The 24,349-nt window shown below is 41.4% G+C and overlaps 1 protein-coding gene across 9 annotated transcripts in view; it reads left to right on the top strand.

Moving 5' to 3' along the window:
• CACNB2 (calcium voltage-gated channel auxiliary subunit beta 2) overlaps positions 1-24,349 on the top strand; it is a gene marked incomplete at both ends in the record, with an annotated part of 349,474 nt that overhangs the window by 301,492 nt on the left and 23,633 nt on the right. For 5 of the 9 annotated variants that reach the window (XM_079699456.1, XM_079699457.1, XM_079699461.1 and 2 more), the window contains 6 exons: positions 3,712-3,834; positions 5,714-5,850; positions 9,222-9,298; positions 14,367-14,500; positions 18,152-18,232; positions 18,690-18,748. In XM_079699456.1, the coding sequence (XP_079555582.1) occupies positions 3,712-3,834; positions 5,714-5,850; positions 9,222-9,298; positions 14,367-14,500; positions 18,152-18,232; positions 18,690-18,748 (611 nt within the window). Of the gene's footprint in view, positions 1-3,711; positions 3,835-5,713; positions 5,851-9,221; positions 9,299-14,366; positions 14,501-14,645; positions 14,666-18,151; positions 18,233-18,689; positions 18,749-24,349 lie in introns of all 9 variants that reach the window. The other 4 variants (XM_079699458.1, XM_079699462.1, XM_079699464.1 and 1 more) reach the window with 1 other exon arrangement.

Here is a 24,349-nt window from a genome sequence, read left to right as displayed (position 1 = left end):
CGACCTTGAGCGTACTGAGTTGGCCAAAACCGCAGATGTCAACTTAAATCAGGATACGTTTGATGAAAGATAGTTTCATGGGATTAAAAATTCAAAGAGTCTATGAGGGCTGTTCCCTTGGGACTTCAGGTTGGTTTCAAAGAAAAAGCCTCTGTGTCTGAGGACTAGCAAAGAAAATCAGAACTAGACAGATCGGACACAGCAAGTAGAGAGGATCCTAGAAGCAAAATGAATATGGGAAACCTTACCATTTCTCATACCTGAGAGAACGTGAAAGAGTCCACGCTGGAGAGAACGCTTGGCTATATCTTGAATATAAGAGTGGTTTGGCATGCATCTCACGGCAGGCATTAACCTGTGTTAACTAGTTTGGTGTGAGGTGGGTTACAGTGCAGAGCACAGAGGAAACCACTGGTGCTGAGCCTTCACAGATGAGTGACTATTGGGAAACATTCATGTATGTATGGTCGTTCTTTTAGTCTAGAGAAAATGCTCATGTACTGAGCTCACTCTCTGTACCAAACAGTAGCCTAGCCTTGGAAACACACTCCATGAGATTAAAGGCATTTGTTCAGATTACGCTCCCTGTAAATAAATCAACATTCAAATCCAGATTCATCGAAAACCCTCTGTTCTTGAACCCACGTGAGTGGAATTGATGTAGATAATATCTTCCATATCATAGATGTGCTGCTTAAGCTAGACGGAGCTGAAGTGAGTTCAGTGAATCAAAAATGACGTCATCGATTGATCCCCTTTGGTCAGCATCCTGCCTCTTTCTTTCAAGCTGATAAGCCTTCTTATCTTCCCTCCACTCTATGCTACATTCGAAGTTAGAAATATAGTTCCTGAAGTAAAGACATTGAGGGACGGGGTTCTGCTTTCCTCTCTCCTACCCGTATGCTCTGTAAAGCTGATTCCTGTATGAAGCTCCTTGTCTAAGGGGAGCATGGTTGATTATAGGAGGTGAGCCAAGAAGGGAATTCCACATTCTGAACTGAAGTCTTAGTCTAAGAACATAAAGTCATTATCTGTGGCCTCGCTTATTATAGGCTAACCGTTACCACCCCTTTATTTTTTTCTCACTGTTCCCTCTTCCTACTCTAGTGTCTGAAAAGTTGGTCTTTGGATAAAAGACAAGAGATATTCATGGGATCCTCTGTAGAGCTGTACATTTAAAATTTATGTCTTCCAGTGGTTTAAAATATATATATAGGGCCTCCCTGGTGGCGCAGTGGTTGAGAGTCCGCCTGCCGATGCAGGGGATACGGGTTCGTGCCCCGGTCTGGGAGGATCCCATATGCTGCGGAGCGGCTGGGCCCGTGAGCCATGGCTGCTGAGCCTGCGCGTCCGGAGCCTGTGCTCCGCAACGGGAGAGGCCACAACAGTGAGAGGCCCGCGTACCACAAAAAAAAAAATAAATAAAAAAAATAAATAAAATATATATATATATATATATATATATATATATATATATATGCCATATATATAGGCTACACTTAAACTCTGTATCTTTTTAAAAATTTTTAAAAGGTCCCTGAGAGAGATGAAAGATCATGTCATAGAAAAAAATCTTGGATTTATATTTTGGGGATCAGAAACTCTCTTGAATAATGGATCAATATACTCAAGAAAATGCTATTTCTAGTAGTAAAACTGAGTCTGATTAAGACTGTATCTTATGGAAAAAGGCACCAACCTATACTGCTGCTGGCAGTTTAAAATGGCACAGCCCATCTGGACAGTAGTTTGGAACAGAATTTTAAAAGGTCTTGATAACCCATGGCTTGCTCATGCTACCTCTGGGAATGTGTCCCAAGGAAAGAATTCTAAATAGGAAGAGGCTTTTCATACAGAGATTTTTCAAAGGAGAATATTTATCGTAGTGAAAAAAATTTTTTAACCCAGATGTCAAAAAATAGTGTTGAATGGTTGAGGTAATTTTCTAAATGGTAGATTTTTTAAAGTCTATCATCTGTTAAAACCAGATGCGTGATAAGTGGCTCTTCCCTCTCTTCAAAATATGCCCTCAGTTATTTTTGTTTAAAATAGAGAATGATGCCCTAAAAAAAATAATAAAAATTTAAAAATTTAAAAAGTGTATCACCTGAAAAACTATGTTAAGAATTGGGTAAAAATTGGGTAAGAATTGGGTAAAATATTATGATTATAGCTATGGGAATCAAAAATTTTTTTTAATTTCAGGAAAAAATGGAAATACTATCATACAATCAAGAATTGTGTTTCAGTGGTAGAACTGTAGGCAACTTTTATTTCTATTTTTTTAAGTTTTGTATTTCCATATGAGGAGCAGCCCCTCTTACACTTTTAATAAAAAATCGTAAGGGGGCTTCCCTGGTGGCGCAGTGGTTGGGAATCTACCTGCCGATGCAGGGGACACGGGTTCGAGCCCTGGTCCGGGAAGATCCCACATGCTGCAGAGCAACTAAGCCCGTGCGCCACAACTACTGAGCCTGCGCTCTAGAGCCCGTGAGCCACAACTACTGAAGCCCTCATGCCTAGAGCCCGTGCTCCACAACAAGAGAAGCCACCGCAATGAGAAGCCCACGCACTGCAATGAAGGGTGACCCCCGCTCGCCGCCAACTAGAGAAAGTGGCACGCAGCGACAAAGACCCAACGTAGCGAAAAATAAATAAATTTTAAAAAATCGTAAGGGATGCCAAGAATTGCGTTTCATGTCTTCAGTCCACTTCCTGTGTCTACTGTGCCCACGTCTAGGACCTGGTCCTCCTTTCCCACTCTGCATATTGTGGATGGATCTGAGTAACTCCGTGGCTCTTAGAGCTCAGTCCTCAACCCAGACAGTAGTCAGCTAGAATGGATTAACTCTGAGGATTCGGAAGTGAAGATGGGTTCTTTCTGTTCTAATTCCCTCTTGTCCTTCATGAGCAGTCCCGATGAAGAGCTCTTTGAATAGGAAGAGCCTGCTCAGAAGAAATCCACATGCCCACAATGCGAAAGAAACACAATGCCAGTTAGAGCAATACCTCTTTTCACCGTTTCTGAGTTTGCCTCTTTTTTTACCTTGTGATTAAACAGGTGTTGCCTAGATAGAGGACAAATATGTATCTGTATATTTACAAAGCATCAAATAATGAAGGATAGCTTAATGAATGTTATCATCTTTAGTGGCTAAGTGAACTCAAGGAGGAAAAATAATAGAATAAAAGGCCATTGCTTCCATGATGCTCGGCAGCCATGAATATAGTGTTTGTAGTCATAAGGTATATTCCGTGGTTCTTTCTTCATCCAGAACATTGTACCTTTTGGAATTATGCCATTTACTGTTAATTAAAGTAGATGTTTGGGGTGGAGATGGCAGTGGCTAAGTCTTTTTCACTGAAACACAAGAACTGGGCACTTCAATCCTGTGGATTTTTCCTGACTTCCATTTGCTACAAGCTATTATGTTGTAAACTCATATTTCAGTAGCTCTTCTTCACCTTCGTTACTTGTAATGCTTTCAAAGAGCACAGTGGCCTTTTTCTAGTTCGGAAATGGGTAGTATAGCTGAGCGCTCGAAGGTTTGTAAGTACTAATAAGCTGTTTTGTGATAAAGAACCAAAGTTGGGAAAAGCAACAACAGTGACAACAGTTATTCAGTGTATGTTTGTACTTTGAGGGGGAAAGAGAGGGAACACTGTTTTTTCTTTTTTTCATTTTTTTCTCCCTTCCTTTTCCCATTTTAGACAAAGCCCGTTGCATTTGCAGTCCGGACAAATGTCAGCTACAGTGCAGCCCATGAAGACGATGTCCCAGTGCCAGGCATGGCCATCTCATTCGAAGCAAAAGATTTTCTGCATGTTAAGGAAGTAAGGAGAATAATTGGAATTTCTATCCACATGACTTTTTTACCTTGAAGCATCATTTCTTACTTCTCATTGCTGTGAAATAGCATGGCGTGTAGCTGCGGTTGGATAACATACACACGAAATCAGTGCCTCTCAAGCTTTTCTAATATAAATATAACCTTTTTAAAGAAGAAAAAAGTCACAGGCCTCTTGGAATAACCTCAAGGCTCCCCTGGGCTCTGTGACCCAAAAATTGAGAACCACTGGAGTAAATGATCCTTTTTTTATACTTAACCTGTACTTTTTGTGTTAAGGTTTAACCTTGACCATGTGTCATTTTCCCTTCATGTCCCAAGTTTAACCATCTGGGGAGGGTTTAATAATAGTATCTAGAATTCATGATCTCTCCTCTCTGCTAGCAGGGTCTAAACTCAGGCCACTTTTGCCCATTCTCCTTCTTTGGTGGTAAATTTCTGCAGGGGAAGGGGAAATGGATGCCATCAGAGCCAACAAGGCAAGAACCAGATATCAGGAACATCCCTTTTCCACCATGCCAAAAGCCTCCACTTTTTGTTAACAGTGACTCAATCTGTAAATTGGAAAAATTCACTCTTAATTAAGGTTTATTTTGAGTCAATGCCTGTTTTGCAGAACACTGTATGAAATGGCCAGAAATTCCCCTTACATGATGTGTTCTAGGTGTGCGAGGATGAGGTTTTCTTGAACCTGCAGGAATTTACAATTGGAGCACTTCCATCTGGGGGACGGCCTCTCCTAGGGAGCATTTGTAAAAAAATTTTTTACGGTTCTAAGGATTTTTTATTTTATTTTATTGAAGTCTAGTTGATTTACAATGTCGTGTTAATTTCTTCCGTACAGCAAAGTGATTCCGTTGTACACATATATATATTCTTTGTAATATTCTTGGAGAGGGAGTACGGGAGGGAAGGAATGGGAGTTTGGGATTAGCAGAGGCAAACTATCATACATAGGATGGAGCGTATGTTGGTTTAACTGCTCAGGCACTAAAGGCTGTGAGCAAGAGGTGATAACTGCCAATGAAAAGAGACAAGAGAATGTAGAGCCTGCCATTTCTTTAACTTTTCAAAAGAGCTGCTATTTCTATTTGGCCAGGAAGGGAAGACAGAAAATAATTTCTGAAGGATGGCATGCTTAGAATCTCACTTTACAACAGGAAGTTAGATGAATCTAGGCTCTCATCCCCAAGGGCTGATGCTTAGAGAAGAAGGAAAAGAGAAACAGTGGATATTCTTCTTTGAAATGTTCGAGAACAGGCTTGAAAAATACTATTCAGCCGAGGGACATCAAACCGTATCCTAAAGATTTAGGATAGATAGTCCAGGCACAAGAGAGAAATTGCCAACATCCACATAAGTGAAGTCCTTTGTGAACGCCGGACTGTGGTCATAAACCTGTTTGCACAAAGGTAAATTTTGCTCTGACATCAAATAGTTCATGTCGATGTCAATATTTATCACTCACTCTTAATATTTCTAATTAATCTGATTACATAAGAGGAAGACCTCTGTAACACTCCCTAGTTCCTGCTAGTCTCTTGTCAGGAAGACCTGTTAATCTTTGAACAAGAAGAGTTTATCCTACTCATGGTGCCAGCAGCTGCAGTGGAATTCAGGAAAGTCTCAAGGCCAGGAAAGTGAAGGCAGAGTCAAGCGGGAGATGGATTGTTGAGCTTCCGGAAAACACTTTGCTCTCAGCATACTCAGCACATGAACAGGGTTTCTTGACTTGCGATACTTGAGTTCACTGTAATTGCCATAATACTTATCTCCAGGGAAAATGGTTCATGGGGAAGAAAAAGGATGTGAAGATTTGTTTAACTTCTGTGCACTGATTTTCACAATTTTGATTTTCCGTTTAGAAATTTAACAATGACTGGTGGATAGGGCGATTGGTTAAAGAAGGCTGTGAAATCGGATTCATTCCAAGCCCAGTCAAGCTAGAAAATATGAGGCTTCAGCATGAACAGAGAGCCAAGCAAGGGAAATTCTACTCCAGGTAGGAGAAAAATATCACGTGTTTGTGTCAGAGTTCAGACTGTACTACCATTTGTGTACTGTCAGTTGCTGTATTCTACAATCTCTATTGTGTGTTAAAAAGCAGACTGGTGACAGCATCACAAATTCTGCATTTAAAAAACTTCATCCAGCCTCTCATTTTCATCCCCTTCTGGAGAGAGTCAAATTAAGTATTATCATGAATGAAAAGAGCTAAGGTCATAGAGTATTAAATTCAGGCTTCAGTGCGGAGGAAATTCTGAAGTTTAATCTTTTGCTGAACATACCCTGGCATCGAGCAATCCTGGTGACTAATCCCAGTGTCCACAGCTGCCTGGCATGGCCGGAAGACATTTCAGAAATGACCAGCTCAGATTTCAGCAGAGCAGCTCCCGGGGTCTTTTAATTTCATTTTCACTTAAGAAACTCAATTTTCAGTTCTGCCCACTGCACAACACTTAAAGGGAAACTCAGTAAATTGTCATTGCAGATAGCAATTAGATGAGTTATGTAATAGGCTGGGGCCAAACGATTTTTTTCCTAGGATTCTTGAGGCTGTTTGCCCCTCACTAGAATCATTAGAAGGGCTCCTCAAATATGGAGTGAATTTTAAATTGAGCCCCCTGCAGGCAAGTCCAAGAACATGGTTTGCTTTTCCCTGTGAAAGGGTGTGTTACTGGCAAGTCTTTTCTTTAATGTGAATAGCTAGCCTTCTGTTTTCTGAAGCTTACATTTTATTTTTTTCCATAGTGATGCAAAATCCTTTGTCAATGACCATATATCAGTGTTAGCAAGAATTTTTCCAAGTGCCCACAAACAAGTCAAATGGAAGATGCTTTGTGGTTTGGAACATCCATCTTCATTCACTAGTATTTTATAACTCTCAGGCTCTTTTAGTTCAGATGGATTCTTCCCTTTTTCAAGACCTCTAGCCCATATTTGACTTTTATTAATCCCTGGGTTATTGGGGACCCTCAGATTGTGAATGCATTTAGTCATATAAAAGTAGATGCGTGTAGATAGACAAAGTTTGGGCATTTTTCTTGTAGGACGTTGAAGATCTGATACCATTTATTTGATTTCTAGTCTTGTATTGGCTTTATTGTATCTTTTTCTATTCTCTGTATTGATAACGGTTTCTTAATACTAGTTAATAAAATCTTTCTCTGCTTCTTCATATACAAACTGAGAAAGGAAAACTACTTCTCAAGGAGTAGGATGGGAGACATTTTTGCCAAATTGTTAAGAAGGCAGGGTTTCCTTTGCCTCCCAGCTGGGGATCCCTGGTCTAGCTGTTAGCAATCAGCTCAGCTTTATAAGAACCTACAGGAATGGTAGGTTTGGGGGCCTCCTCTTCGCAGATGAGGAAACAGGCTAAGAGAATTTAGGAGCCTTGACCAAGGTTGCACAGCAAGTAAGGTAGAATCAGGATGTAAACAAAATCAATCTGTCTGTAGCTTGACCTCAGAGGCCTATGTGCTGTGAAATCGTGCAACCAGGGCCTGACCAAGCAAGCACAGAACAAATCGTTATTATTATTGCCATCTGTTATTATTTACTGTATTAGCTGTATTGTTTTGCTATTGCATTTTTTCCTTAAAGGACTATAAATTATCTGTATTTGAGTAGTGTAACACCTCATACCTGTTCTAAGGAACTCGTTTACCTTTCCTATAACCATATTCATTTTCCTTTGATTTTCTGGATTTTATTTTGTCCTGTCTCTTTACCTAAGCTTTTGCCTAAGTAGGTGAAAATACTTCTTGTTTTCAGAGGTTTTTACATTTGTTTCCAAACATTTTAAATACACTTTTTTTGAGGGCATAACTAGAATTCAGCAGTATTATAAAACTCAGATGTGTAAATTATTAAAAATCAGCAGAAATCAAAGGCAGTAGAATTGGAGAACAGCTCAAGAACATAGCATTTTTATAGAATTAAATATGAAGGGCAAATCTGCATTCTGAACATTTTAACTCTTTGCAACGTTTGTCACAATTTTACACAATTCAAATAATACTTTGACTGTTACGGAAATTTGAAGAGAATGTAAAACAAACCCAAGTTTGAACTGGAATTAGACTTAGCAGTTTAAAAAAAGAAAAAAAAAACACTTGTGGAAGAAAATGCGTTGGTCTTGGTAATGGGTATTCTTGTATAACTGCCAGAAATGGCTTCTCTAAATACCACTTTTTATTACTTTTACATATCATCTGGTATCCTTATTAAACGTGCTGGGATATCTTTTAAGAACCTTAAAAAGATACAGAGGCCTCCTGGTTTTTGCTTAAAGCTTTTGATGTTTGTCTTTTTTACACATTAAAATGCCAGAATGGTAGCAATAAAATTCAGCCTGTCACTGGTATTTTAGTGGAACTTATATTTTCATACTAATATTCATGAAATAGTAAATACATGTAAATATTTTTAAAATATTAAATATCACCCTTGGATGCATAGACACTGTAGTGGATTCTTTCCACTAGACCCTGGCTTGGCTATGACAATAAACATTTGGCCATGAGACTGTCTTGCTGAAATTCCGTGTCACTCTTTTAAAATGTTCCTTTCTATCCACCTCTGTGAAGGGGCTGTGTGGTGTATTATTTAGCATGCTGGCCACTGGTAAAAACATAAATGCCACTGTTCTAATATTAACCCCAAAGTTTCTAGACACTGAAGCGTGTCTTGGATTAATGGTAGAATTTGGTAGTTCTGAAGTATACGCTGTTCAGATGGTTCCTAAATGAACCAAGCTGAATCCTTCATGTTTAGCCATGCTTGAGGAATGTTCCAGATACACTCTGAGGGTTAAATCATAGAACACTTTCTTGTGTTCCCTCGTGTGTCTTTTAAACGTTGGCAGGTTTTAGCATAGCTGTGTTGTTGGGGATTTTTTAATAGGTTGCTTGTAAAAACTTGAATACTTTCCATCTTGGTACACTAAAAAAGAAGCCAGCTAAGACAAAGGAGCAGAAACCCAACAAGAATTAAACAAGAAGTTTGGCTGTTAGCCTGCAGGTTTGTGCACTGCTTCCAAGAGTCTTGAAAATAAGAAGCAGAGGAAATCTTTGCTCTTATCTGTCTGGGATCCTGGCAGAGAATTTGAGGACTGCAGCAAGTACCCAAGTTTTCTTCCATTCTCTCAGGGCCTTTTCAAATTAATCTTGGAATTTGCAACAGAGACCTTGACACGGCTATGTCGAGCACTGTAGGAGTCTCCACTGGGAAATTACTCTTTGCCTCCTTGGAGGCAAGACAGATTTAAAGTTCAATAAAAACATAATGAGTAATCATGTTTATTGAGCAATACAAATGTTTTAATCTCCGAAATAAGTGTCAGTCGTAATATAAATTTTTGCTTTACTCCAGTAAATCAGGAGGAAATTCATCATCCAGTTTGGGTGACATAGTACCTAGTTCCAGAAAATCTACACCTCCATCATCTGGTAAGTAGGTAGTAAGTGCTGAACAGTACATACTGCATTTCATGCTCTCCTCCGTCTTTACCTAGTTGTGTGAGTTTCCATAGACTGAATCACTAGGTTAACCCTTGAGGTGTTCAAAGGGATCAGAAATGAGTGTGGCCACCTGGAGTCAGGAACAGTTGAGGCAGCTTTCTTTCTGGCTTTGAAAGAAAAGAAACGGTGTCAGTGTGTTCACTGCTTAGATGATCAAAGTGATGAGCGGATTGGACTTTCTAGCCCTGCCCTCCACCATGGTCCCCGGGCAGTGTCATGGGCAGTAAATGGATAACCATCCACCTACAGCCACGCTTGTAGGAAGAGTGAGTGCTGTTTTCTTTCCAAAGTGCTGAAGAAGGACATTCAACATACGTGTGAATTTCAGATAAACAATGACTCATATTTTTAGTATAAGTCAATATTGTACAAGACATACTTGAAAATTTTTTCACTGTCTAGCTGAAATTCATTAACTGGATTTGTATTTGCTCAATCTGGCAACTCTGCCATTCTGTGTTGAACCTGGAGTTCTATATACATAGGAGACGACTTGGTCGAATTGGATGAAAACCCACGATCAGAGTCTTAGTTTGCTAAGAGGTGCAATTGAGAGTCAGAGTAACATGATAAGGGTTGGCCAGTGGAGCTTTTGTGTATTTCTAGGAAGCTGGAAGTGGGAAGAGGTCAAAGACAGAGAAGCACGCATCTGTGGAGAAGTCAAGGAACAACGTAGCTGCACTCTGACTGCCTTAAGAGCAGGATCCCCCTTGTTACTGACGATCATGCCTTGTTCCTGAACGCTGGCAGCTTTTAGAGACAATCCCGGGCTTCTTAGTAAAAACTTAGAGGACTTGTTGAGTGAGCAAAATCTGAGCACAATAAGAAATAGTTTTAGAAGGTATACTGATTTCCAAAACCACGTACTTACAACTAGCAATAATTCTGAGTTGCCCAAAATTAAGTCAAATAGTATGTTTGAAATGAAGCATCGAAATCCTTTAGGTACGATGTGAGGTTGATGTCTTCTCTTGATGGTTGCTGAGTAGATATTCCCTGAATGCCCAGGCGAAAGGGGGCTTATCTCTGCTCCTTCTCAAATGGGTGGAGTTGCAGGGATTATGATACAAACCTTAGACTCTTCCTCTGTGTCTTCAAAACTGTCCCGGAGAGTCCTGAGGACTGTCACGAGGCTCCAGAAATGGGAAAATGCCAGTTCACATTGTGGTAAAGTATCAGCTCCAGCCCCAGACTGTCAACCCCACTTCCGTCAACCGGGAGGGGTTTTCCATTCCCTTTAACCAAAATGTAGCCTTCTCATCGTTTCGGCCATATATTGAGACCTGGCACGTGCATCCTGAAGAATAAGTCAGTGTGTTTGGAAAATAACATTTCATTTTTGTAGCCAGATGTTAGTCATTCCTAAACATCAAGTTCAATTAAGAGTTTCATATAATACAGATGATTTTTTATTCAATGTCCTGAGATCAACCATAGTGGAAAAGAATATAAAAGAGAATATATATATATATATATGTATGTATATATGTATAACGGAATCACTTTGCTGTACAGCAGAAATTAACTCAACATAGTAAGCCAACTATACTTCAGTTTAAAAAAAGACAAGTTAACTACAAAGTATATTCTTTAAAACATGGATAATTTTTGTTTTCGGAAAACAATCTCTTCATCATCTTTGCCTTACAATGTGGAAGTGTTGACATTTTTACTTGGTAAAAAAATTTAAAAAACCACAGTGTAAAGAAAAAAAAGAGATTGTAAACTTCACTCCCTGAGTTTTATACAGAGACAGGACTTTGGAATCACTTTTCTGAATCCCAAGAGTAGAAAACACTGTGACTAAGTGAACAGGAAATATTAACCAACTGCAAAATGTATAATAGGTCCTCAGGCTCCTGCTATAACTTTCGTATCAATACTACAACTTACTTAACTGAAGACATCAGAAAATTCTACAGAGAGAGTCCTCCACCCCGCCTGCAGGGAAACCCACCTAATCTATCAAATGTGGATTGGCCTCTGATCATCATCGTCATCTTTGTTTCCCAAGGCCCTACCTACAATTCACCGCACTCATTGCGAGACTAAAGAACAGAAGCATTTGCCCAGAGTAAATATAATTGGAGGTTCTCCAGGATGTGGAAAAGGAAAAATTTCCACCTCATCCCTGGGGAATGAGGTGGTAGTTGGTGGCACAGCGCGTACCCCATACCTACACATGTGTGTCCGCACCCGCTGCCCCAGCATGCCACTCAACTCGACCCAACTGTCTAAGATTACATTTAAATTTAGAGTTCAAGAAATGTTCCCAAGGGTCTCTGCCCAAATAAATAAATAAATAAATAATTTTTAAACTAAAGCGTGCTAGTGAAGAAAAGAAGCTATTTTTTAAAGGAAGCAATTTTTCCCAATACTAAAGTTTGCCAAGGTATGGCAATGCAAGAATGAAATTAGAAAGGGGAACATCTCACATCTCTGAGTGCAAGGAGAACCATGTGAGTCTAATAAATATATACAGAACTATGAAAAGAGTTGAAGGTGCTTCTTAACGCACAGGAAATTTCTTTAACGTGTTCTGAAGGTAGCCAAATGTTTTAGGGTTCTGTGTCTCAGGACAAACCCAGATGCTTTTAGATTTCAGTTAACCAAAATCAGGACTAGTAAATGGCAAAGTCCTCAATTTGGGATTTTGAGCCCTTGTGTCCAAATACAGGTAAATTTCAAACCTGACTCGGGCTATGTGAGGGGGCAGCTGATATCTGGGCAATGGCACAGCTCAACTTTTTACGCGTTTCCACTCTTCCTTTAAATAAAAAACCCAATGGACAAATCCTAAAATTCAGTTCATGAACTTTGCCATCCCAGGGTCCTGTCAGTGCTGACGGGCCATTAGGTATCCTCAATTTCAGAGAGGCTCTCAAGGGGACTGTCCCTTGAATGTGGCCTTTATAAGCCCCATAAAAGACTAGAAAGATAGAAGCATATGGGAATTGACCACCAAAAGGGAAACTTATTTGATTTGGCTTAAGGCATACTATAGGAATAATGAAACACTGAGCCAGATCCTCTCCATCTTATCCAGGAAGACATGAATAACATGCTCCCTAAACTGGGATTCAAGGAAAAGCATCATCGGGTGGTATACAAGTCAGCATCAGTTCAAACCACTAGGCACATTTCATAATGTTTCCATTGTACAACACGTGCTGATCCTCTTAGCTTATGGAAAGGCATAGATGGGGCAAAGAGAAAGGCATATTTACTAAGTATGCCTAACTATGTACCTGAAATTAACTCATTCTGTTATGACTGTCACTGGAGAAAGAGCATCCTTAGCTCATCTTCATGCAAGCAAGAGCTGACATTTGCGACACTGTGCTAACAATGTCAGGTGTTCGCTCCATCCCAGCGTTTCGACCTAATCAAATGAAGAGGAACAATTCAACAGGAGAGCCTAGTTTTCGAAAGTCTGAGTGAATCATCTAATATCCGTAATAACTTCAACCCTGAAAAATAACGTGATGCCTGTCAGATGCTCTTCAGTCATTTGGAAAGGTTCGGGGCGGCTGTCACGAGCACCAGGGCAGCTTATGTTTCACAGGGAATGGAAGCTAAGGTTTTGCAACACTGAGCCATCCGTGCTTTCACAATAGTAATTTGGTCCTTAAGTCTGAATGTACTGTGGTTTTTGTTAAGAGAGCTACATGCGTGATACGATGCTCTCCTGGGGCGAGTAGATTTCTTCCTGTCTTCTTCTGCTTGACCTCACCTAAAGGACACAGTAATTTTCTAGTGAGCTCAGCTCTGTAAGATCTTCCTGAACCCTGACACCGAGGACACGAGCCCACTTGGGAAGCTTAGGGAATTGGATGAGGGCACCGGGATTGTGGCGGGACCTCGGCCGGAGAGTCATACAACATCACAGAGGCAGAAGAGCTAGATTCCAAGTTTTCACCAAAACCAAGTCCCTTCAACTCTGAGAATTTCTTTTCAATCTTGAAAAATAAGAGAGTTGTGGTTGACTTTCTCAAACACCTTCCAGCTCTGATTCTACCGAGGATGAAATTCTCTAGCGATCGCGCGTGGATGCACTGTATAAACCTCACAGTGAGATGCTGGACCTTTTTTCATTGGAGACTTGATTCTCCAGGGCTCTGTTTTCAGGGCCCGAGGGTTATAAAGTTGAAAACATGTGGAACCACAAATCTAAAGCCCTCATTCTCCAGATGAGGAGGCCGGTGGCCTGTTCTCTCGGGTCTGCCTGCCCTCTGCACTCCCTCTCATGTAAATCCAGTGAGTTTATATAAAATCATCGGGAGGTGCCTTAGGTCATTGTATAAGAGTCGTTTCATTTGGACATCATTGGATCCAGTGGTTTCTAATTAGTCTTCAATCGGGCCTGCCTCGGGGGTGCCCACATCATTGTGAAATCATTTTAATCTGGTCCATCCTGGTCCCTCCAGAATCATTTGCCTTGTGTATAACTTCTTTGTGTTGCTGGGTTTAGGATTTTCTATTCTCTCTTTCCCTCAAGTGCCTGTTGTAATTTCGGTGAACCTTTTCACACTGCCCTTATTCTCACACAAAACCAAGCGCCGTAAGAAATCAGAGGCACAGTGTGATAAAGGTTTCCCATGTAGTTGCTGATTATCTGAAAGCTGCTTTAAGCTCTGGGAAGGAGTGAAGGTGTTCTGTCCTGTTACTCATAGACAGTTGATTTGGAAAATATCATATTATATTTGAAACAAAACTACAAATTAAAAACTTGTTTCTCTGAAAAATCTTACTCGAGAGATTTAGCATGAAACTGATGTGTCCAAGCACACAGATATGATGAGAGCATCTTTCTGTTTGATTTGATTACATTCTTCATGTGCTTTACCTTGAAATTTTACTTTGTTTACTGTGCTCAGCACTCATGATAGATCTTTGACTGTGGTTAGTTTTGTTTGCTTTTCGTTTTATTTTTTTGATAACCGATTTTTCCTCTCCTGTCTGCCTGATGATTTTTGAATTGTTTGTCTGTATATAGCTATAGACATAGATGCTACTGGCTTAGATGCAGAAGACAATGATATTCCAGCAAACCACCGCTCCCCTAAACCCAGTGCAAACAGTGTAACGTCACCCCACTCCAAAGAGAAAAGAATGCCCTTCTTTAAGAAGGTAACATGAACTTCCAAGCTTGCGTCTGTCCACGTGCTCAACTGCACTACGTCACATTTCTAGTCCTGTGGACTGTCTGCGTCCTTGATAAAGCCAATAACATGCATGCTTTGTTATTCTTTGTTTCTTTTCCATGCTGCTGTAGCTAAGCAGAAGCAGAAATCGGTAAGTTCACATTGACATAAGCTGTGTTTATCCTGCCCCTGGCATCATTAGCATTCAATCCCACAGTTTTATTCAATACAGTCTGTTCTGTCCCATGAAAAGAACCTATCAAGCCGCTAACTGAGTCCATGCATTTCCAACCAACTAAATTCAGTGAGTGACCTGTGAAAGCACCATTGCAGTACTTAGCCTTTTTGATGGAATAATATCTACCCCCCAAGGGCATTCGTTCCGACATTCAAGGAACGTCAGACGCTGACAGCTCCATGGAACGCACCTCTCTTGTGCATGCTTCTGTCTCCGTCTCTCTTTTCTGCAGAAATTTAACTGATAATCAAGCCTATTAAAACCATCATTATATTCTGATTTATGATATCCCGATACATAGCTTGTACTAAAACATTTTTTTCAATTCTCTAATTTTTAATTTAGTCAGCATTTAAACTTCTGACCCGCTAGGTGCAAAAATATGCCGATGGACAAGACCAGTGGGAAACTGCAGGCTTGTTTGGGCGGTTTACTGTGAGTTTCTCCTATTGTCATATATAAACCCCCTCCCTTGTTACTCAGACCTCAGCATCGCCCCTGTCGGATGGCGGCACGGTGGCTATGCGTAGAGCCTTTGCCGCCGGCCGACCAAGATGCGACCCAGTGATGTTCTTTGTCCGCTGGCTGGAAACCAGGGCATTGCTGCGCTCCACTGATTCCCAAGTCTGTTTCCTGCAGCACATTTTGTAGCTCCAAAGCGTTATTTTCTAAGGAGACCTCCCCGACAATCCCCCTCTCTCCTTCCCTTCCTTTACACACCACTGCCCACCGCCTGCTGTGCTGTGCTGTCTTTTAGAGTTATTCTTTGTGACATCAGCAAGCCCGGCACAACCTCTCATGACACTCGGGTGGAGTAGAATCCACTCCCCCTTCAACTCTCCACACCCTGAGCTCTTCTCTGTGCACAAGGATTCTGCCCTGTGGAGGAACTCTGAGTCATCAGTGAGGTGTCAGACACTGAACTGTGTTTCGTTTTGTTTTTTTAAGTAAATGATGGTTGCTTTCATCATGGAAGACCTAGCCACTCCAGGCACAAACTAAAACACCTGGATTTTTGTGTGAACACCGAAAGCCCCAGCTGGACGTCCATCCACGACAGTGGGTCCATTTCTCTGGTCCTGTCTTCTTAACGTGCAGCCGGGTGACTAACAGTGTTCAGAGCAGCAGAAACCTAGAAACTCAGCATCGCTCAGCTGCTCTGGGGTTTACAGAACAGCGACAGGAACGAAAACCACGTTCGTTGATAGGTTTTTGAAGTTTGCTGACTCTTAAATTCCAAAATTTGAAAAATGTTTACCGTAGTTCTTCCACGAAATAATTGGGACACATTACACTTAGCAGGAAAGGCTAGATAAAAAGGATGGTGTCATGATCCATAGAGCACAGAGTACCAATATTCCATCAAATAAGGTAATTTCTGCTGCCCTGCTGATAAAGAGGCTGATTTACCAGCACGGGTGACACTTTGCTAGTTGGCAGTCACAAACCGAAGGAACCCAAGACCTGTCCAATACTGGGCCACTGCATATTTAAAGACTTGAAATAAAATTGCTTGGGAGCTGTTCCTAAAATGCGTGCAACTTATAACAGTGGAAAAGGTATTCTTAGACTGCATAGTTATAAGGACTTGGTTTCTAAACACTTGCAACATGATCCCAGGTGGTATAAATGCAATAATTTCATGCATTAATTTGATGAATTAATTTAATGGAATCATTTCATGAATATGCTTATGATGCCTTCGGCACTGGTATTCATTCTTCTTATGTTATTGATGATGTGGTCAGCTTCAATGTAGAGTTCAGAAACCAAAAGAAACAACCTGAGATGCAATGATAAGATTATTTTCCATGTTTTAGGTTGCTTTTAGAGTGGTGCTTGTGTGGCATTTGTGCTGTCACTGTATTATGTTTGTCTTGGTTTTTTTTTTTCTTCTGTTTAAAACTGTATTCTACCTTGATTGTGTCTATTAAAATTCACTTTGAACACTAAAGTTTTCAGCAGTAAAATCTGACAGCACAGTCACAGTAATATTTTCTCGCCTTGGATTAGATTGTCTGTGACTATTGGCAAAAGCTCAGATGGACCCTTTTGAGTTTGAAATGCTTTTTCATCCCCTCCCCCTTCCCCCCAGTGAGTTAAGTTCGATCAAAGTCAGAAAGTTCGTAAAGGGCCATTTTAAGCAACAGTGACCTGTTCTTGAGCAACAGCCTGGTGCAATAATGACATTCACATTTGCGATGTGTATCAAATTCTTCAAATAGTTTGGAGAAGATTTTTCTTTGGGTCTGTGTGATTCTTAAAATATATATTTTTTCAGACACTCCTCAATGCAGGAAGATTCCTGTCACCATGATTTGTTTATCCCAGTGTCTCAGGCCAAAGCTCTTTCTTCTACATTTAAAAAAAAAAAAAAAAAGTCATTTTTTGGGTCCCTTTAACATTTTCTGCTATTAAAATCGGGGATTTTAAGATCATCAAACAGATGAGTTATCTAATTTTTGGGAAAAGCTTTATTTCCATTACTTTATTGGAAGCAGGAGAGCTGAAAATTGTTGAAAGTTTTAGAAATTGCTACAAAATTAGGTCCTCCCCCTGCTCTTCTAAAAAAGAAATAAATTATCGTGGGAGGGCATGAATTAGTTATGTAACAGGAACACCTCCTAAACAGTTCTTAAGAAGCATATGAGATGTGCAAGATGACAATGAACCTTTTGAGGCCACGGAGGCCTGCTCGGATATATTATCACACACGCATGAACCACCTTCCCTCCAAGGCACATAAACCTTACATTGTGAGTGTTTAAGTTCCAAGGGATAGAAACCAAAAATCTAAAAATGTGAATCCCTCATCTGTGAATAACGGTCGTGATTCCGTCCACTGGGACAAGCATGCAGGGTCCTCTAAACTCTCACAGCAAAATAGAAACTGTCAAGTATTTGGTAATGTTTTGAAATGAGGTTTTATCCAGGTAAGACCAACGTCTAGGACCCAAATTCTTTTCTTTGTAATTAACCACGTGAGGTCTGATCACTCGACTCTTGAGAAAACTCAAATGCCATCTGAAAAGCAATATTAACCTCCAGTCAAGCCTAAAAGCACCTCTCCTGCATGAGGCATGTTTCTGTCTGTTCTACCAACTAGCTTCTGTTCAAAAGCAGCCCCTCCTGCTTTAGGAATGTCAGGAGCAGTTTTTAAGGAGAGCCAGAAAACTGTAGAGAACTCAGTCACTTCGAAACGTGAGGGAGATAAAACCACCCAGTCTTGGATTGGGTTTATTTAGAAAAAGAGGCAAGTGAAAAAAAAAAAAAAAAAAAGGAAATGTCTGGAAAGGTAGTGCCTCGTATAGCAGAGTTGAGACGGAACAGTTTATACGTAAAAGATTTGAGTTCCTTCTGCCTTGTAACCATCTGAAGGCATCTCCTCTCTCTCTCCAGACAGAGCACACCCCTCCTTATGACGTGGTCCCTTCTATGCGACCTGTGGTCCTGGTGGGCCCCTCTCTGAAGGGGTACGAGGTAGGTAGCTGCCCTCTGGAGTACCCTTGACCTTGCATGCCGAACTGCTTAGCAACCCCACCTCCCTCTCCTGACTCTTGAACTTAGAAAAGAGCTGCGGCTGTAAAGCATGTCGTCTTCAAGCCACAGTGTCCATTGCTACCTGTTCTGTTCTATTTTGTTTTCTTGGCTGTTGCCTTGTGAGCTACAGTTGCCTCAGTCTGGAGAGAGAGTATCAAACGGAGAGTGACTGAAACCCCTTGCAATGTCATTAATTGTCACTCCGAGAGTGAGTTTGGGGAACTTTGTCTTTTTGATTGTTACTGTATCAGAGCTCAGCGACGGAAAACAGGGGCAACCCCACGTGCTACTTTTTCCCAGTGGAAAGCCCAGGTTTTCAAACATTCTTAAGGGCAGTAAAATTGTTTTATCAAAATTAGTAATATTTTATTGTCTCTTCTTGCTTACTCAATTGCAGGTCACAGATATGATGCAAAAAGCATTGTTCGATTTTTTAAAACACAGATTCGAAGGGCGGTGAGTATTTCAGAATTCTGGGTTTTGTGGATTTTTGTTGTGAAGATGATGAAACCTGGGTGGGACAGGCATGTGATTCCCAAGAGGAAACTCGCTTCTGAAGTCTCTGTGGTGACAGGAAGAAAGTTCCATTCAGTTCGATCGGATTCAGTCAATGTTTGTCATATTTGCTCGGCACATCCTCAGCTCTCTGTTCTTACACCTGCATCCGTAAGCTGAACTTGGCCAAACCCCTGCTGACGAATCTCACCCTAAGTTCATGATCAGCTGGCCCTCAATGCTGCCCAGAAATCTAACTCTATATGCCTCTTCCATGCACTTTTCTACTCTTCTAAAAGGCTTTCACACCATTTCCCCTCTCATCAAACCCTTCTCCTCTTGAGCTCTCCCGGGAATTTGCTTCCTATTTCGAGAAAACAGAGGCAAACAGAGGAGACGGTCCAAGCGATCCCACCACCACACCCATCCCCGCCTTGTGTATTTGCCTGAATGCTCTGCCTTTTCTCCTGTTACTGTGAGCAATGACCCCTACCTGGGAGCTAGATCCCATTTCCCCATCCCCACACCAACACAGCTATCACAGCCCTTCTCTCTCTCCTCGGCAGTATTTCTCCTTCTAATGGAAACACCATCAGCATAGAAAAATGGAGTTGTTACCCCTTTGGCAAAATTTGACCTCATATGCCCCTCTAGCTGTCCCGTTTTCCTTCTTTTCTTTATAGCAATTCTCCTTGAACAAGTTGTGTGTACTTGCTCTCTCCTGGGTCTCTTGAACCTACTCCAGTTACCTCCCCATCACTTACCCCAAACTAGTCACGTCAGATCACCAGTGACCTTCACGCTGATAAATCCAGGAGGGGATCCTCAGCCCTCCTCCTAATCAACATGGCGGACTACTCCGTCCTCTTTTAAATACTTCATTTGCTTGGTTTCTAGAGCCACACTTTTCCGGGTTTCTTCTATCTGACTGGCAGCTCCGTTGTCTCCTTGGCTGGCTCTTCATCATCAGCTTGACATAGTGGAGAGCCCAGGGATGTCCTTTGTCTTCTCTATCCACACTCCCTCCTTTGGTGATTCCATTCGATGTCGGACTTTTAAATAGCATTTCTTTGCTGGTCTCTCCTCTGAATCCCAGAACCGTATGTCCTACTGTCTGTGCAACATCATCACTGAGGTGTCTTGTGGACTTCTCAAGTTTGACCTCCCAACTCCCCCCATCCCCGACCTGCCCCTTTCCATCTTCCACCTCTCCTTCCATACCTCTTCGTCTCTCAGTCCCAAAACCTTCAGCCCTGGAACATGGACTCGTCCTTGACTGTTCTTTTCCCCTTACGTTCCACATCCAAATGCTGTTGTCTGTCTCTTCAAGGTATATCAACAATCTCCCCACTTCTCACGCGTCCTCTGCTATCCATTTGGTCTGAGACACCATTGTCTCCTTCCGAGATCAGTGCAATAAATAGCCTCCTAACTTGTATCCTTGCTTCGAGCTTTGCTTCCTTCAAGTCTGCTCTCAATTCACGACCCTGTCACACTGTGAGCTGGATCTCATCACTCCTTTGTTTGGATCCGTCAGGTGGCTTCTCTTTCCCTCAGTGAAAATCAAAGTCCTTCTAGTGGCCTACATGGCCCTGTATGGTCTGACCATCCACATCCCCACCCGCTCCTTATCTTTGACTGTATCTCGTACTCCACTTCCCCTTGCTCATTCTCTTCCTGCCTCTTACTTCCTTGCTGTCCTATAAGTGTTCCAGACAGTAGATGCATGCCCACCTCGGGGCCTTTGCACTTACAGCTCCTGTGCTAGGAACTTTCCCTCAGATATTCTCCTTGGTATATGTGCGCACACACACACACACAAACGCACATTCTCTCTTCCTTCCCTGACTTTTTCCCCATAACTCTTTTATGAGTTTTATTTATTAATTTCCTTTGTTGTCATTCTCCCACAATTAGAATATAAGCTCCACGAGGGCAAGGGTTTTAATCTGTTTTGTGAACGGTGGTGTTCTCAAGGCCTAGAACAGTCCTCAGTGTGAACAATGAATGGATGGATGTAGAAAACATGTCTGCTAGAGGGATGCAGAGATGTTGAAGCCATTCACCGTGTCTGCCTGTAAGGAGCTCATGTGTAAACCATAAACTGAAACCTTGAGCAGTAAAATATCAAGTGAATGAAAAGACAGCTCAGCGCGTATGTGTCCAAGGTACAGGCAGCATAAAGGGAAGAGGGATTAACACTGCCTTAGGGTTGTCAGCATCCAGGAAGGGTTTTTAAATGGTACCTAAGATTTTACCAAGTGAGTTAGGAGGAGAAGGGCATGTCCAGTAGAGGGTCTAAAGTGTGTGCAGGCATCAAGGTGTGACACAGCATCCTGGAAGCCACCTAGAGGTCTTCAGGTGAAGTCCCTAGGGTAGGGGGTGACCAGTAACAAAGCTGGGCCCATCTTTAGTGTGTTAATCAGCTTGGACTTAATCCAGTCCTTTCCCTCTCCATCCCTTCAGCAGATACTTCTTGAGAATATTCTATGAGCCAAGCATCGTGAGACGCAAAATCAGATGACAGCCTTGGCTTCATGGAGTTTACTTAGGGTCTATTGAAAGGAAGCCTTGAATCAAATAACCAGTGGGCACCATAGTAAAGGTTAAGCTAACTTCTGAAGCATCAAAGATAGGATTGGAGTCTAAAATGGAAACTTCCAAATTTAAACTAAGAATAGATTATCAGGGACCTGGGAGCACAAAGAGCGAGGTTATACTTGTGGATTTTTAGCAAGACAAGTTGGGTGCCTCTCTTCTCCACATTCCTTTTCTTCTCCAACCTGACAGTTACAAGTACAGTAGATGGAATCTGTAGGTTTCACTGTTCTTTTAGATTTCTCAGTTGAATACTTTCTTCCTTGACCACACAGGCTCCTACAACTGTTTCTGATTTATATTGACTTCTGGTCATGAGGTAGGAGATAGGCCCCAGGCTGAGCAGCCGCAATTGGTTGCCCGCTGCCCTTTGACAGACCAAAGATGGGCACAAGCAAGATGAGTGGCCAGAGACAACCCGGAAAACTGCCCCCATATAAGCAACCTCAGCCACCCCAATTGCACACAGCTCACACCAAGTTTGCCCGTGTGCTCTTCCACACGTACTTTGCTTCTAATATACACTGTCTCTTTGCTGAATTCTTTCTTCAAAGAAGACAAGGACCAAAGTCCTTCTTCCAGCTCTTCCACAGAGGGAGTCAGGAGGGGAGGCGTGCAAAGATGGAAACTTTTATAGCAGGATAAATATTGTTAGTCATCAAGCAAAGGACTGAGAGAGAGGGAAAACAAAAAATAGAATCTATGTTTCAAGAAAAAAATAGAACCTATGTTTCAAAAAAAGACTTTAGAATCAAAGTCTACCTAACCAAATGCTCCTAATTGGATATTTTTGTTTTTCATAACTTTATGAAATATAAGTTATTTCATGCCAGGAAACACAGCTTGGTCCTTGGACCTTTGGCTTGATCCAAGGCTATCAGGCTCTGGCCACGTATAAAAGGCATACCTCTAATCGGGCCCATGTAGAGCCTTCACCTCTTTATTCTTGACTTTGTCATTTATCACCATTTGGAATTGTCTACACGAATGTGCTTACCCGGAAAATTCTGCTAGACTAGGCACTTTGCTTTCCGTGCCTGAGTTAACCCACTGCCCTTTTCTAAATGCCAAAGATGGGGAAATGAGATGGGGTTTCCTGACTTACCACTTCTATTTCAACTTAACTTTTGAACTTGGAAGATAGATTCCAGCCATAGGGTGTATCTTGGACCCATGTTCTAAAGTATCAGCCATCCAGATTGATTTCATTTAAGAAACAAACAAAGGCAATATCTCCATGTTGTATCAGTCTTTTGTCTCTGGCCAGAAGTAATTTCCATATGGCTTTATGAGTGGATCTGCCCTGACTCATCTGAACACATAAAACTGGGGTTCAACACTCTAGACCTGTGAGATCACCAATTAAACATCCTCAAAGGAAGTAATAGGGTCCATAAGGGAGAATTTCAAAAAGCCGTGCAAAACTTTAACTTTTTTACTCAAGGCAAGACATCCAGAGTTACTGAATCATTCGATGTCTGCTTTTGGTCAGCCAGACAGCAACAGAGGGTGGAAATTCATCAAAAGTGTCAGGTGTGTCTAATTCTAAATAGACATGTAATTCTAGAAGGGAAAAATGAATGACTCCTGAATTATCTATTAAATAAACAAAATTTATTTTTTAAAAAAGTGTAAAGCCCAAGAGGGAGAAAACAGGAAAGGAAGGGCAGGGGGTGAAAAGATTCTTGACAGGAATTCTTTTCTGTCTGAAACCCGGTCAGGTTCATTTGTGGAAGCCCTGGAGAGTTGTCAGAATCATGATCCTCATTGTTAAAATAGCATTAAGTGTGTCAGGTCAAAGAAGAGATGATGAATCATTATCCTTTCTGTTATGTGCAGTAGAGGAGCCCATTTACAGTCGGATCCACCCTAAACAACTGTGTCATCCCGTGAACAAAGCAATCTTCCTGTTCACCTAGTAGCACGACAGGTAAATTAACAAGAAAATCGGGGGCGAGAAGGAAAGCCACCATCAGTGATGAATTCGGTTGTCCTCTCCAATGAGTTTGAAACTGTCAGCTCTTGACACAGAAGCATTCAGAATGCATACTGAATTCTGTAGGGATGGGTCCATGACCTTGTGTGAAGGAATCTTCCTGGAAATCAGTCATCCTGGAAAATATTACATCACTTTGTCAGGTGGGAAATGTACTTAGATGTGAGACAGCTTCTTCTAAACCGGTGGTTATCTACCCTGACTGCATATTAGAATCATCTGCAGAGGTTTAAAAACAAAAACAAACCAAAAAAACCACCAAAGACTTACATCCCACCTGTGACTAAGTGAAACCCAGTGTCTAGGATGGGACTTCATGTAACCATAAAATCTTTTCTGGCAACTTCGATACACTGTGAGGGTTGAGGACGGCTCCTCTACACTGAATTGTCCCCAGAATTTGGCCCTTAGGACTTTCAAGGTCTGTTTTTTGGCAGAACCTCTAGTAATGACTTAAGGAGTTGCAGTAGAACCGTGGCTGTCTTCCACAGCCTACAGAGCGAACCACGTAAGCAGTCTGGTTTCACTTGTGAATGCCTTGGGAAGTTATAATGAAACTAAATGTGTTTAAGTTGATGTGTTTAGTATCTCTTTTCTGGTTATCGTTTTTCCATGTTAAGTAATACTGTCATCAAAGTACAAAAAGCTTAATCAAATAGACTTACTTTTTATAAATAGGAGTCCCTCTCCGCAATAAAAAGGAATGAACTATTGATACACACAACATCGTGGACGAATCTCAGATCCATTTTCCAAAGTGCAAGAGGCGCAGCTCAAAAGGCTACAGTGATGCTCTGGAAAAGGCAAAACCATAGGGATGGAAAACAGCTCCGTGGTTGACAGGGGTGGGGTGGGGCAGGTGACGGAACTGTCCTGCGTCATGAATGTGATGGTGGATACAGGACTTTATGAATTGGCCCAAATTCAGGGACGTGTACACAGTAAAGGATGGATTTTACAGTATATAG

This window comes from Hyperoodon ampullatus (assembly GCF_949752795.1).
Source record: "Hyperoodon ampullatus genome assembly, chromosome: 3".
Lineage (NCBI taxonomy): Eukaryota > Metazoa > Chordata > Mammalia > Artiodactyla > Ziphiidae > Hyperoodon > Hyperoodon ampullatus.
Note: the sequence above shows the minus strand (reverse complement) of the source record. Positions and strands in the feature narration are given on the sequence as shown.